At 41.6% G+C, this 13,782-nt stretch overlaps 1 protein-coding gene across 1 annotated transcript; it reads left to right on the forward strand.

The window, feature by feature from the left end:
• Positions 1–7,919: 7,919 nt before the first annotated feature.
• On the forward strand, positions 7,920–9,722 carry LOC115760715. The gene has a single exon (XM_030702182.1). The coding sequence runs from the start codon at positions 7,920–7,922 to the stop codon at positions 9,720–9,722; it is 1,803 nt and encodes a 600-aa protein (XP_030558042.1).
• The last annotated feature ends 4,060 nt before the right edge of the window (positions 9,723–13,782 follow it).

The raw sequence follows: 13,782 nt of genomic DNA on the forward strand, positions 1-13,782 counted from the left end.
TGAATTTCGACCAAAAAATCGGTGTCGAGATTTGAATGCCACATTAATCTAGAGGGAAAACCATGAAGAAAAAACCAAACTTCGTGAAAATCGGATGAGATTTGGCCGAGTTATGGGTGTGGTAATTTTTGACCCATGTCTATATACGAATCTTGGGGTAAGATTTGGACATGATTTTCGACCAAAAAATCGGTGTCGAGATTTGAATGCCACATTAATCTAGAGGGAAAACCATGAAGAAAAAGCCAAACTTCGTGAAAATCGGATGAGATTTGGCCGAGTTATGGGGGTGGTAATTTTTGACCCATGTCTATATACGAATCTTGGGGTAAGATTTGGACATGAATTTCGACCAAAAAATCGGTGTCGAGATTTGAATGCCACATTAATCTAGAGGGAAAACCATGAAGAAAAAGCCAAACTTCGTGAAAATCGGATGAGATTTGGCCGAGTTATGGGGGTGGTAATTTTTGACCCATATCTATATACGAATCTTGGGGTAAGATTTGGACATGAATTTCGACCAAAAAATCGGTGTCGAGATTTGAATGCCAGATTAATCTAGAGGGAAAACCATGAAGAAAAAGCCAAACTTCGTGGAAATCGGATGAGATTTGACCGAGTTATGGGGTGGTAAATTTAGACCCATGTCTATATACGAATCTTGGGGTAAGATTTGGACATGAATTTCGACCAAAAAATCGGTGTCAAGATTTGAATGCAACATTAATCTAGAGGGAAAACCATGAAGAAAAGGCCAAACTTCGTGAAAATCGGATGAGATTTGGCCGATTTATGGGGGTGGTAATTTTTGACCCATGTCTATGAATCTTGTAAGATTTGAACATGAATTTCGACCAAAAAATCGGTGTCGAGATTTGAATGCCACATTAATCTAGAGGGAAAACCATGAAGAAAAAGCCAAACTTCGTGAAAATCGGATGAGATTTGACCGAGTTATGGGGGTGGTAATTTTTGACCCATATCTATATACGAATCTTGGGGTAAGATTTGGACATGAATTTCGACCAAAAAATCGGTGTCGAGATTTGAATGCCACATTAATCTAGAGGGAAAACCATGAAGAAAAAGCCAAACTTCGTGGAAATCGGATGAGATTTGACCGAGTTATGGGGTGGTAAATTGTTACCCATGTCTAGATACGAATCTTGGGGTAAGATTTGGACATGAATTTCGACCAAAAAATCGGTGTCAAGATTTGAATGCCACATTAATCTAGAGGGAAAACCATGAAGAAAAAGGCAAACTTCGTGAAAATCGGATGAGATTTGGCCGAGTTATGGGGGTGGTAATTTTTGACCCATATCTATATACGAATCTTGGGGTAAGATTTGGACATGAATTTCGACCAAAAAATCGGTGTCGAGATTTGAATGCCACATTAATCTAGAGGGAAAACCATGAAGAAAAAGCCAAACTTCGTGGAAATCGGATGAGATTTGGCCGAATTACGGGGGTGGTAATTTTTGACCCATGTCTAGATACGAATCTTGGGGTAAGATTTGGACATGAATTTCGACCAAAAAATCGGTGTCGAGATTTGAATGCCACATTTATCTTGAGGGAAAGCCATGAAGAAAAAGCCAAACTTCGTGGAAATCGGATGAGATTTGACCGAGTTATGGGGTGGTAAATTGTTACCCATGTCTAGATACGAATCTTGGGGTAAGATTTGGACATGAATTTCGACCAAAAAATCGGTGTCGAGATTTGAATGCCAGATTATTCTAGAGGGAAAACCATGAAGAAAAAGCCAAACTTCGTGGAAATCGGATGAGATTTGACCGAGTTATGGGGTGGTAAATTTTGACCCATGTCTAGATACGAATCTTGGGGTAAGATTTGGACATGAATTTCGACCAAAAAATCGGTGTCGAGATTTGAATGCCACATTAATCTAGAGGGAAAGCCATGAAGAAAAAGCCAAACTTCGTGGAAATCGGATGAGATTTGACCGAGTTATGGGGTGGTAAATTGTTACCCATGTCTAGATACGAATCTTGGGGTAAGATTTGGACATGAATTTCGACCAAAAAATCGGTGTCGAGATTTGAATGCCACATTAATCTAGAGGGAAAACCATGAAGAAAAAGCCAAACTTCGTGAAAATCGGATGAGATTTGGCCGAGTTATGGGTGTGGTAATTTTTGACCCATGTCTATATACGAATCTTGGGGTAAGATTTGGACATGAATTTCGACCAAAAAATCGGTGTCGAGATTTGAATGCCACATTAATCTAGAGGGAAAACCATGAAGAAAAAGCCAAACTTCGTGGAAATCGGATGAGATTTGGCCGAATTACGGGGGTGGTAATTTTTGACCCATGTCTAGATACGAATCTTGGGGTAAGATTTGGACATGAATTTCGACCAAAAAATCGGTGTCGAGATTTGAATGCCACATTTATCTTGAGGGAAAGCCATGAAGAAAAAGCCAAACTTCGTGGAAATCGGATGAGATTTGACCGAGTTATGGGGTGGTAAATTGTTACCCATGTCTAGATACGAATCTTGGGGTAAGATTTGGACATGAATTTCGACCAAAAAATCGGTGTCGAGATTTGAATGCCAGATTATTCTAGAGGGAAAACCATGAAGAAAAAGCCAAACTTCGTGGAAATCGGATGAGATTTGACCGAGTTATGGGGTGGTAAATTTTGACCCATGTCTAGATACGAATCTTGGGGTAAGATTTGGACATGAATTTCGACCAAAAAATCGGTGTCGAGATTTGAATGCCACATTAATCTAGAGGGAAAGCCATGAAGAAAAAGCCAAACTTCGTGGAAATCGGATGAGATTTGACCGAGTTATGGGGTGGTAAATTGTTACCCATGTCTAGATACGAATCTTGGGGTAAGATTTGGACATGAATTTCGACCAAAAAATCGGTGTCGAGATTTGAATGCCACATTAATCTAGAGGGAAAACCATGAAGAAAAAGCCAAACTTCGTGAAAATCGGATGAGATTTGGCCGAGTTATGGGTGTGGTAATTTTTGACCCATGTCTATATACGAATCTTGGGGTAAGATTTGGACATGAATTTCGACCAAAAAATCGGTGTCAAGATTTGAATGCCACATTAATCTAGAGGGAAAACCATGAAGAAAAAGGCAAACTTCGTGAAAATCGGATGAGATTTGGCCGAGTTATGGGGGTGGTAATTTTTGACCCATATCTATATACGAATCTTGGGGTAAGATTTGGACATGAATTTCGACCAAAAAATCGGTGTCGAGATTTGAATGCCACATTAATCTAGAGGGAAAACCATGAAGAAAAAGCCAAACTTCGTGGAAATCGGATGAGATTTGGCCGAATTACGGGGGTGGTAATTTTTGACCCATGTCTAGATACGAATCTTGGGGTAAGATTTGGACATGAATTTCGACCAAAAAATCGGTGTCGAGATTTGAATGCCACATTTATCTTGAGGGAAAGCCATGAAGAAAAAGCCAAACTTCGTGGAAATCGGATGAGATTTGACCGAGTTATGGGGTGGTAAATTGTTACCCATGTCTAGATACGAATCTTGGGGTAAGATTTGGACATGAATTTCGACCAAAAAATCGGTGTCGAGATTTGAATGCCAGATTATTCTAGAGGGAAAACCATGAAGAAAAAGCCAAACTTCGTGGAAATCGGATGAGATTTGACCGAGTTATGGGGTGGTAAATTTTGACCCATGTCTAGATACGAATCTTGGGGTAAGATTTGGACATGAATTTCGACCAAAAAATCGGTGTCGAGATTTGAATGCCACATTAATCTAGAGGGAAAGCCATGAAGAAAAAGCCAAACTTCGTGGAAATCGGATGAGATTTGACCGAGTTATGGGGTGGTAAATTGTTACCCATGTCTAGATACGAATCTTGGGGTAAGATTTGGACATGAATTTCGACCAAAAAATCGGTGTCGAGATTTGAATGCCACATTAATCTAGAGGGAAAACCATGAAGAAAAAGCCAAACTTCGTGAAAATCGGATGAGATTTGGCCGAGTTATGGGGGTGGTAATTTTTGACCCATGTCTATATACGAATCTTGGGGTAAGATTTGGACATGAATTTCGACCAAAAAATCGGTGTCGAGATTTGAATGCCACATTAATCTAGAGGGAAAACCATGAAGAAAAAGCCAAACTTCGTGAAAATCGGATGAGATTTGGCCGAGTTATGGGGGTGGTAATTTTTGACCCATATCTATATACGAATCTTGGGGTAAGATTTGGACATGAATTTCGACCAAAAAATCGGTGTCGAGATTTGAATGCCAGATTAATCTAGAGGGAAAACCATGAAGAAAAAGCCAAACTTCGTGGAAATCGGATGAGATTTGACCGAGTTATGGGGTGGTAAATTTAGACCCATGTCTATATACGAATCTTGGGGTAAGATTTGGACATGAATTTCGACCAAAAAATCGGTGTCGAGATTTGAATGCCACATTAATCTAGAGGGAAAACCATGAAGAAAAGGCCAAACTTCGTGAAAATCGGATGAGATTTGGCCGATTTATGGGGGTGGTAATTTTTGACCCATGTCTATGAATCTTGTAAGATTTGAACATGAATTTCGACCAAAAAATCGGTGTCGAGATTTGAATGCCACATTAATCTAGAGGGAAAACCATGAAGAAAAAGCCAAACTTCGTGAAAATCGGATGAGATTTGGCCGAGTTATGGGGGTGGTAATTTTTGACCCATATCTATATACGAATCTTGGGGTAAGATTTGGACATGAGTTTCGACCAAAAAATCGGTGTCGAGATTTGAATGCCACATTAATCTAGAGGGAAAACCATGAAGAAAAAGCCAAACTTCGTGAAAATCGGATGAGATTTGGCCGATTTATGGGGGTGGTAATATTTGACCCATGTCTATGAATCTTGTAAGATTTGGACATGAATTTCGACCAAAAAATCGGTGTCGAGATTTGAATGCCACATTAATCTAGAGGGAAAACCATGAAGAAAAAGCCAAACTTCGTGGAAATCGGATGAGATTTGACCGAGTTATGGGGTGGTAATTTTTGACCCATGTCTATATACGAATCTTGGGGTAAGATTTGGACATGAATTTCGACCAAAAAATCGGTGTCGAGATTTGAATGCCACATTAATCTAGAGGGAAAAACATGAAGAACAAGTAACAGGTTCTAGTCGGGAGCTCCTGACTAGGGGATACCCTGAACCCTCTTCTTCCAACATCAAATGCATATATATATTCTATTTTAGAAGCTATATGTCAAGTTTGGTGACTCTAGCTCTTATTATTTACCAAAATTGCCCAAAAAAACAGGATATCGATATCGATTTTTATCGATGGCTTGGAAACGGAGTAAGTTATCGATTATAGGAAACAAACTCGATCTGCGCGGGAGCTAGGAGCACCTACATCTAAAATTTTTCTAGCTCTTATAGGTTCTGAGATCCTTGCGTTCATACATACGGACGGACGGACGAACGGACGGACGGACGGACATGGCTAGATCGACTCAGCTATTTATGCTGATCAAGAATATATATACTTTATGGGGTCGGAGATGCTTCCTTCTGCCTGTTACATACATTTGGATTTCGCACAACTACAATATACCCTTATATTTATTTTTAATGGGTTCAGGGTATAACAAACTATCAAAGACTGTTTTCTATAAACTGATTGCTTCCTATCGAGCAATATCCTATCGAGCAATACTCGAAATTGAAGTGAGCATAAATAAAGAACTTGACTTTGCCCAAAGGCAAGGTTGAAGTTGAGGCTAATTTACAAGCTCCCAATTTAAATACAATAACTGCACAAGGTTTTTGGCTGTGCTGTGTAAACTATCCCAGGTTACTTTTCAGGTATTTTGTTTAAGTTGTTGCTGTTGTTGTTGTTGTTGCATCATTTGTGGCAATTAAGTGCCTGCAGGCGGACAAGTGAAGCTCATTGCGCAGCTTCATAAATATATCAAGCATACGCAGCGTGCGACAATTGTCAAGATTAGCGATGCATGCAAAAGCCCAACAGATGAACCCCTTTGTCTGGCCAGTCCGATTGTCTGTCCATCTGTCTGTCTGTCCGTCTGTCTGCCTGTTTGTTTGTCTGTCTGTCTGGCTGGCTGGCTGGCTGGGTGACTGACTGGCGCGCAGTGACCATGGCCAGGTAATTTTGCCAGCCGCCAAAAATCAATGACCGACCGGTTTTGCATAGGCATTCGGTGTCTTCACTTGGCGCAGTCCATGTCGATGTAACGTAACAACTTTCGCTGAAACGTCATTCACAACAACAACAGCAACAACAACAACAACAAAGAGAAGAAGAAATACAACTGCAAATGGCAAAAGGCAGCAGATAAAGCGACGATCACCAAAAACCAATTGATGAAGCAGCAGCACAACGAAAAATTCAGTTTCAGTGTCGCCGCCAAATGTTGCCTTTTGCCTCGTTTGGCTATTAACGCAACGTCTAGACCAGTTTTGGCAGCAACCAGAGCAGCAGCAGCAGCAGCAGCAGCAGCAGAGGCAGCGACAGCTCCCAGCTCCCAGCTCCATGTTGAGCACGAGCTGGCCATAAACAAGAGGCGAATATTCGGTAGACTTTCGAGTGCTGCTGGAAGAGACTCATTTGAATAATTGAAAAGCACTTGCACTGTGCAATTGAGAGCACATCAAATGAAATGTTTGATTTGCCACACAACAACAACACACACACATACACACACACACTCGTTGCGACTGCACTTGCTTAAATTGCCGGAAAATTTCGCTTCATCTTCAACGCAAACTGGAACTCGAGCTACAGCTTCGACTTGGAACTGTCTGCCTCAAATGACTGTGCAACAGACACGCCACACACAGACACACACACTCGCACACACACACACACACGCTGCGCACCGGAAATTGTTAAAAACATGCCATGTAAGTGAGCTAAAAAAAAAAAAAATGAAAGAAAACCCAAATTCCCAATTGGCACAGACTCGCACTCGCACGCCCATTACCCGGTCGAGGCGACAACATTCTGTGACCTCATACATATTTATGTCAGAGCCGAGCAAAAATGTACTTTCATGCACAGCTCTCATCACGCAAATCCACAGATATTTTCTGTTAATGAAGTCTGCTTAGGTCGCATATAAATATATAAATAATAAGCACGTAAGCTAAGGCTGAAGACCACCTTGAGCTGGACTGCCGAAAGAGGCAAATTATTCTATAAAAAAAATAAAAAATAAAAAAGTATTTTTTGTTGGGCTTCCGGTAAGAGCTGAAGGCTTAATATTTCTATATCAAGGGTAAGCTACTTAATTCATGGCTTTAAAAAACTTTCTATGGGCAATATATAAGGCCAATTTGTAAGGGCAATCTGTATATAAGCTACATGACTATTCAATTTGGGCCCTTTCGGTGTCGCAGCGTTCCTGCACTAAATTTTCCGCTGGCATTTTGATACTCAAATCAATTAAAAGGCTATGCCAGGTGCTGCATTGCTTAGGTGACTCTTAAACTGTAACTAAAACTGGCTTTCAAACTGTGACTGGTTTTATATACCCATTCACAAAATGTTAAAGGGCATATTGGATTTGTGCAATGTGCTTCTGAAACCTATTATTCCTGATCAATTGCAGCTAGAGAGGATATATGGATTATATAGGCACGTCTATATTCGAGGCAGACAAAGCTCTACAATTTATAGGCTTAAGTCAGCAAAGGTAAAGATAGAACCTGCCGCGAGCTGGTCGTGTGCGCAGCACAATAATGACTTGAACATACCTGAAATGTCCCGTCGACAAAATGCGTAATTGGGCTTTTAGCCATGTTAACACGTCGCTTAACAAAACAAGCCAAACTGCACGCCAATGGGCCAGCACAAAAGCCAGCCGCAGTCCCGGGCATGGCCACAGTTGCGTGATGGCCGCAGAACTTGGCGTCATGCAGTTATTCATCATCTTTATGCTGGGCTGCCTGTGCCGGCGGCTGCACTGCGTCCAGCTGGCCGACTGGTCGGACCACGCCGATAGCCAGCCGCGGCTGCTGCAGCTTTTGCAGCGCATACGCCTGGAGCGGCACTTTGAGACTATCGTGGTGGATGGCCGGGCGCCGTGTGTGTTCCATGAGCTGCTGCCGCAGCTGGAGCTGCCCACGGTGCTGCTGGCCAATGGCAGCAGCCTGGCGGAATGGCGCTTCAACAGCGAGTCGACGCTGCTGCTGTGCTGCGGCTTTAGCGCCGAGCAGGAGCACAATCCGCACACCTTGTTGAGGCTGCAGCACGCGCGACGCTTGGTCCAGCTGGAGGCCAAGATTCGGCCGCAGTTTCTGTGCGCCGTTTACTTTGCCCGGGAGCAGCACAATGTGGCCATGCTGGATGCACGAGGCAATGTCTACAGCTGTCGCCTGTTTCAGCAGCCGAACTATGTGCAGCTCGTCAGCTCCGACTCCAACTCCAGCTTAGATTACAGATCCGACTCCAGCTCCATTTATGTGCAGCAATACGGCAATGTGCAGGGCGCGGCAATCATAAGCGAAGCGGATCAGCTGGTGCCGCGTTCCATGCTCTATCGGAATCCCAGAACTGGCCAGCTGCAGATGGTGGGCTTTGTGTGCAATCTGATCAACACGTTTGTGAGGCGCTTGAACGCAACGCTGAAGCTACATCCGGACATTGAGCTGGGCAAGACCAAGTACTATGGCATTATGGAGCGGCGGGTGCAGGCAAACGAGGTGGATGTGGCTGCCGCGCTGACGACCACCGTGACAGCGATTAACATGGACTATCTGAGCTATCCGTTTGTATCGACGTCGTATTGCTTCATGATACCCTTGCCGGCACGGCTGCCCTACAAGAAGATCTACACGATCATTGTTGAGCCTCTGGTGCTGGGCGTGCTGCTGCTGCTGTTCCTGATCTTCTCGCTGCTGCTCATCTACAGCCAGCAGCTGAGCTGGCGTCGGCTGAGTCTCAGCCAACTGCTGCTCAATGATCGCTGCCTGCGCGGCCTGCTCGGCCAGGCGTTCCCGTGGCCCCAGCAGGCCAGCCGCCATCTGAAGGCCATTTGCCTGCTGTTGTGCTTCGCCAGCCTCATGACCACCACCATGTACGAGTCCTATCTGCAGTCGTTCTTCACCCATCCCCCAGCCGAGTCGATGCTGCGCAGCTTTGCCGATTTTCGCGACTCGCCCTACAGAATCGCCGTGGATCGCGTCGAGGTGAACCGCATGCTCAAGAGCTACAATTTGACCACGGACCATGCCCGCAACGCCTTCGTCCTGGAAAATTGGCATGAGTTTGTGAAAATGCGTGACACTTTCAACGCCAGCTTCATTTACCCAGTCACCCGTCTGCGCTGGGAGTCCTACAGCGAGCAGCAGAAGCTCTTCCAGGAGCCCATGTTTTACTATTCGAAGGACGTCTGCCTGCATCGTTTCATGCTCATGTGCCTGCCCGTGCGTCGCCATTGGCCCTATCGCCGGCTCTTCGATCAGCACATGATGTCCATGTGGGAGTTTGGCGTGATGCAGTTCTGGGTTCGCAGAGCCTTCTTCGACATGGTGCAGCTGAACATGACCACGCGGGTAGACTTCAGCTCTGGCAAGCCGGAGGAAGATGCAGTCAATGTTCGCGATCTCTCCTGGATATTCTTTTTTTATGCGTCTGCCCATCTGCTCGCCTGCCTTTGCTTTGCCGTCGAGTGCTGCTGGGGCAGATACGTCTAAATTTTCTCACAGTGCTCCTCTGAATGCGTTCCACTTGCTTCTTTAGCTTGTTTTTGGCTGCTTTGCAACTGAATAAATGCGGTTTAAAGAGAAGAAAAATGCTTTTAAAAATGGGCATGTCTAAAACCGGTTTTAGATAGGTTTAAAACAGCTTTAAATCAGGTAGAAGCTAGCTTTAATACTATGCTAAAAGTGGTTTCAAATTGCTTGAAAACTGTTCTAAAAGTGGTTTGAAACTGGTTTAATTGATTAAAAAGTTAAAAAACTGGCTTTAAATAAGACTCTTAAGACTTTTTAAAAGGTAGTTTAAGATGGTTTAAGGACAACTGTAAAACTGGTTTCAAATTGGTTTAAAACTATTCTTAAAGTGGTTTTAAATGTCTTTGAAACTGTTCTGTAGCTCGTCGGAAAATGTTTTAAAATTAGCTAAGCTGGCTTAAAGCTTGGCTTAAGCTTTACTCAAACTTTACTGTTTGTAAAGTGCATTAAGGTATTTTTGGGAATTACATTTATAAGAAGTCCAAAAGCTTCTGGCACGGGCTGCCAGGGCAGCACGAAAAACGAGAAAAGTGATCGGTTATCAATTTTGCAGCTCTACGTGTCCGCTTAGCTACCAGTCCACTAATTGCCTTGTCATCGAATGCTCCCAATTACATAAGCCACAAATGTTGTAGTCATTTTTTATACCGTCAGCCGAGCCGCTGAACTCTAAACCGCATTAACATTTTGAGGCAGCCGCCTCCGCTTCAAAAATGCTGGCGGATGCTCCTGCATAAATACATATACAGATATATATGTATAAAGATACTTGTGTATAGCTGCCATATAACCACGCATTTCCATTTTCATTTAAATGACATCGTAAAAAAACGGCAAAGATTGACTAACGTCCGCACAAAGTTGTGCGTTGTGTCTTTCGTTTCTGTTTGATTAAAATCAATATGCGATTTTAAAAGGTATTCAATGTTATCTATGAATCAATTTGTGGCTGGATTGTGAAAACCCAATTGGAAATATTGTGCATGCGCATTCCATCTGCCACATTTGCTCCGCTTAACTGTTGCCCATTTTGGGGATCCAATCATAGCTGCAAATTCGATGACGGGCTCTTACGGCAATGCCTCATCACGATCTCATAAATGCTTAAACAATGCGGGTGTCTGTGGCGCTTATGCAAAGCTTAGCTTAACTACGAAAAAAAGTTATAAAAATTATAAATTAAAACTATCAAACATATCGGCGACTTAGTCACATCATTTAAACTTTTATCGAGCGGCTTTCTTGTCGCGTGCACCTGCCCCCGACCCCTGCGCCTGGCCCAAGACGGCCTTGGGCTCGGCGCCAGGTATTACCCGGTGGGTGATACAAGAGCTGCGCATTGTTAATCCGCTTTGATTATGTTGAACAAACGCTTTCAATCTTGTTTTTTCTTCAGTTTTTTTTATCGATTTTATGGTATTATATGTGCAGCGGCTGTTTCTCATAACTTGCAGCTATTTAAAGTTATGAAATTTAGCTACAATCGTTTGTTCAAGGAAATGCGAAGAGTGTAATTTGTTATTTGCCAAATTGCAATTGTGTTAAACGGCCGAAAAGCGGTTTAAAGGTGTTTTTCGGGGGCAATAATAGTAGCTGAGCAGTTATCGGAGCTTGTTCAAGCTGTTGTCTTGTGTGTTGTAGTAGGACGGGAGATAAGCCTCAAGCTTTACATGATTTAAACGCGGATTTGGGTTAGATTTAAAAAGTTGAAAGTTTTGATGGTCACATAATTAAAATAGATCGATTTTATTTTTGATTCAATTTAGATACTGACAATCAAGCTAAGTATCTATCTGCATTTGTATGGATATATAGGTACATAGATAGATACAGATAGATAGATATAAATTTATTTTCAATATCTAAATCTATATATTTATCCATCTAGCTATCTATATATACATTCATCCATCCATCCATCCATATACCCATCTACCTATCCATCTACTTATCTACCTATATTTCTATATATCTATCTGCCTAGCTGTCTATCTGTGTATCTACCTATCTATCTATCTATCTATCTTTCTATATTTCTACCTACATATCTACACATATAAGTATATCTGTCTATCTTTATCATTCTATCTATCTATCATTCTATCTTTCTATCATTCTATCTTTCGATCTTTCTTTCTTTCTATCTATCTATCTATCTATCTATCGATATATCTATCGATATATCTATCTATCTATCTATCTATCTATTATCATATCTATCTAACAATCTATCTATCTATCTATCGATCTGTCTACCCCTCTATCTATCCATCCATTCATCCATTAATGTATTTATACTTATGTATATATTTACCAATTTATCTGTCTACCTATCTGTCTAAAAACCTATCTATGTATCTATGTATCTATCTATCTATATATCTGTACACAATTGTGGGGTTGTTTTGTAGAGTACCAACTTTTATTTCTTCGAAACTCCTGACAACCCAAATACCGTCATGGTTATATGGTTATACATATTAAAATCGTATTATATAAAAACTGTTAAGTTGTGCCCAAATTCTATAAAGAATATGATTGTGTATCTTAAACTCACAGAGCTCTAGTCAACTTACAAATACCCAAACAAATTTTTCCCAGCATCTCTTTGAATAGTTATTGATTTTCCCAGTAATTCGTATTATATATTTCCCATAACCAATTGATAAAGTATTTCGAAAAGCAGCTCCTAGCTCGAGCTCAGCTCCTTTTGTGCGTCCAATAATAAAGAGCAGTCATTTCAGTTGCCCAACCTTTTGACATTTTGTAGAGCAACTCATCGCAGCGAGAAGAAAGACAACAAAAATCCGTAACAAAATAAATTGTGGTTAACAATTTTTCAATTGCAATCGCTTTTCAAATATTTCAATTCTATTACTATGCATTGTCTGTTGATGGATTGCGAAGATGATGATGATGATGAGGCTGGATGATTATCCGCATAACATGAAGACCACATAAATGGGCAAACGGAGCAGGCCAGACCCGGACAGAGCAGAGTACTCAGGGTCATTCAGATTAAATAGGTTTTGTGGCTTATGTCATTATGGTCAGATCTCGAACTGAAATGCCTAAACTGTTGGCTATTTGTTTTTGTTTGTGCCTGTTAATGAGGCCTCGCTCTGAAAGTCAATAACAAAGATCTAGTTTTTTTTTTAACCAATCAAATAACATATATGCGTATCATTAGGGCTGCAATTAAAGAAGCAGCTCCTAAGATCGTACACCTTGAATGCTTTTGGTTTTATATAGTTGTATGCCTCATAAAACTTTACAAATTCAACCTTAAATGATCAACAAAAACTAAATTGAATATGCGCTAAAAGTGCCCAAATCGGTTGCTTATGAAATACAAGGTGTTAATTTTTTTTGTAGCTAACAAAAAAACATCCAAAATCAAATCGTAATTTGGCCCAATGTTGGTGCTGTTACAATTTAACTGGAAGTTAACAGGGTCGCCACAAATCAAATGCGAAATGTCGTCAACGGGCTGAAGAAAAGCAAAACGAAATAGAGGGCGAAAGAAAAACAAAAGAAAAACTTCGGCAAACGGTGTGTGACTAGCAAAGTAATTTATTTCCTTCCTAGTTTTTGTCGCTGGAAGCTATTAAAGAGCGTTAGCGCAGATCTGCAAAACGAGCCACTTGCACCTTACACCATCTCGCCACTTGGCGCCAAATTCCCACAAGCCCCGCTCCAAAAACTCCAATTACCGTAGTGTTAGGGAGCTCTTTGAACCCTTTTTTTTGCCGCTTACCAACGGCGGCCCCCGCAGCGACAAGCTTGCGTATACGTAACGTATTAATTATGGCACGAAAAGCAGCAACAATATTTGGCGATGGATAAAAACAAAAAGCAGAAATACCTAAGTTAATTAGCGAAATTAATCACAAAAAAGCATCGGGGCTAAATATAGGATAAATTTGTGTTAACCTTATTTCAGTTTTTGAATAAATGAAAGTCTAAAATTAAAATAATATTTCAATTATGCGCAGCGGCAGCAACAACAAGGTTTCATCGC

The sequence above is a fragment of the Drosophila novamexicana genome, unplaced genomic scaffold (genome assembly GCF_003285875.2).
Source record: "Drosophila novamexicana strain 15010-1031.04,08,12 unplaced genomic scaffold, DnovRS2.1 tig00000462-arrow-pilon, whole genome shotgun sequence".
NCBI lineage: Eukaryota > Metazoa > Arthropoda > Insecta > Diptera > Drosophilidae > Drosophila > Drosophila novamexicana.

Excerpts from the sequence above, each read along its gene's own strand:
- LOC115760715 (XM_030702182.1), top strand. The coding sequence starts at position 7,920 with ATGGCCGCAGAACTTGGCGTCATGCAGTTATTCATCATCTTTATGCTG.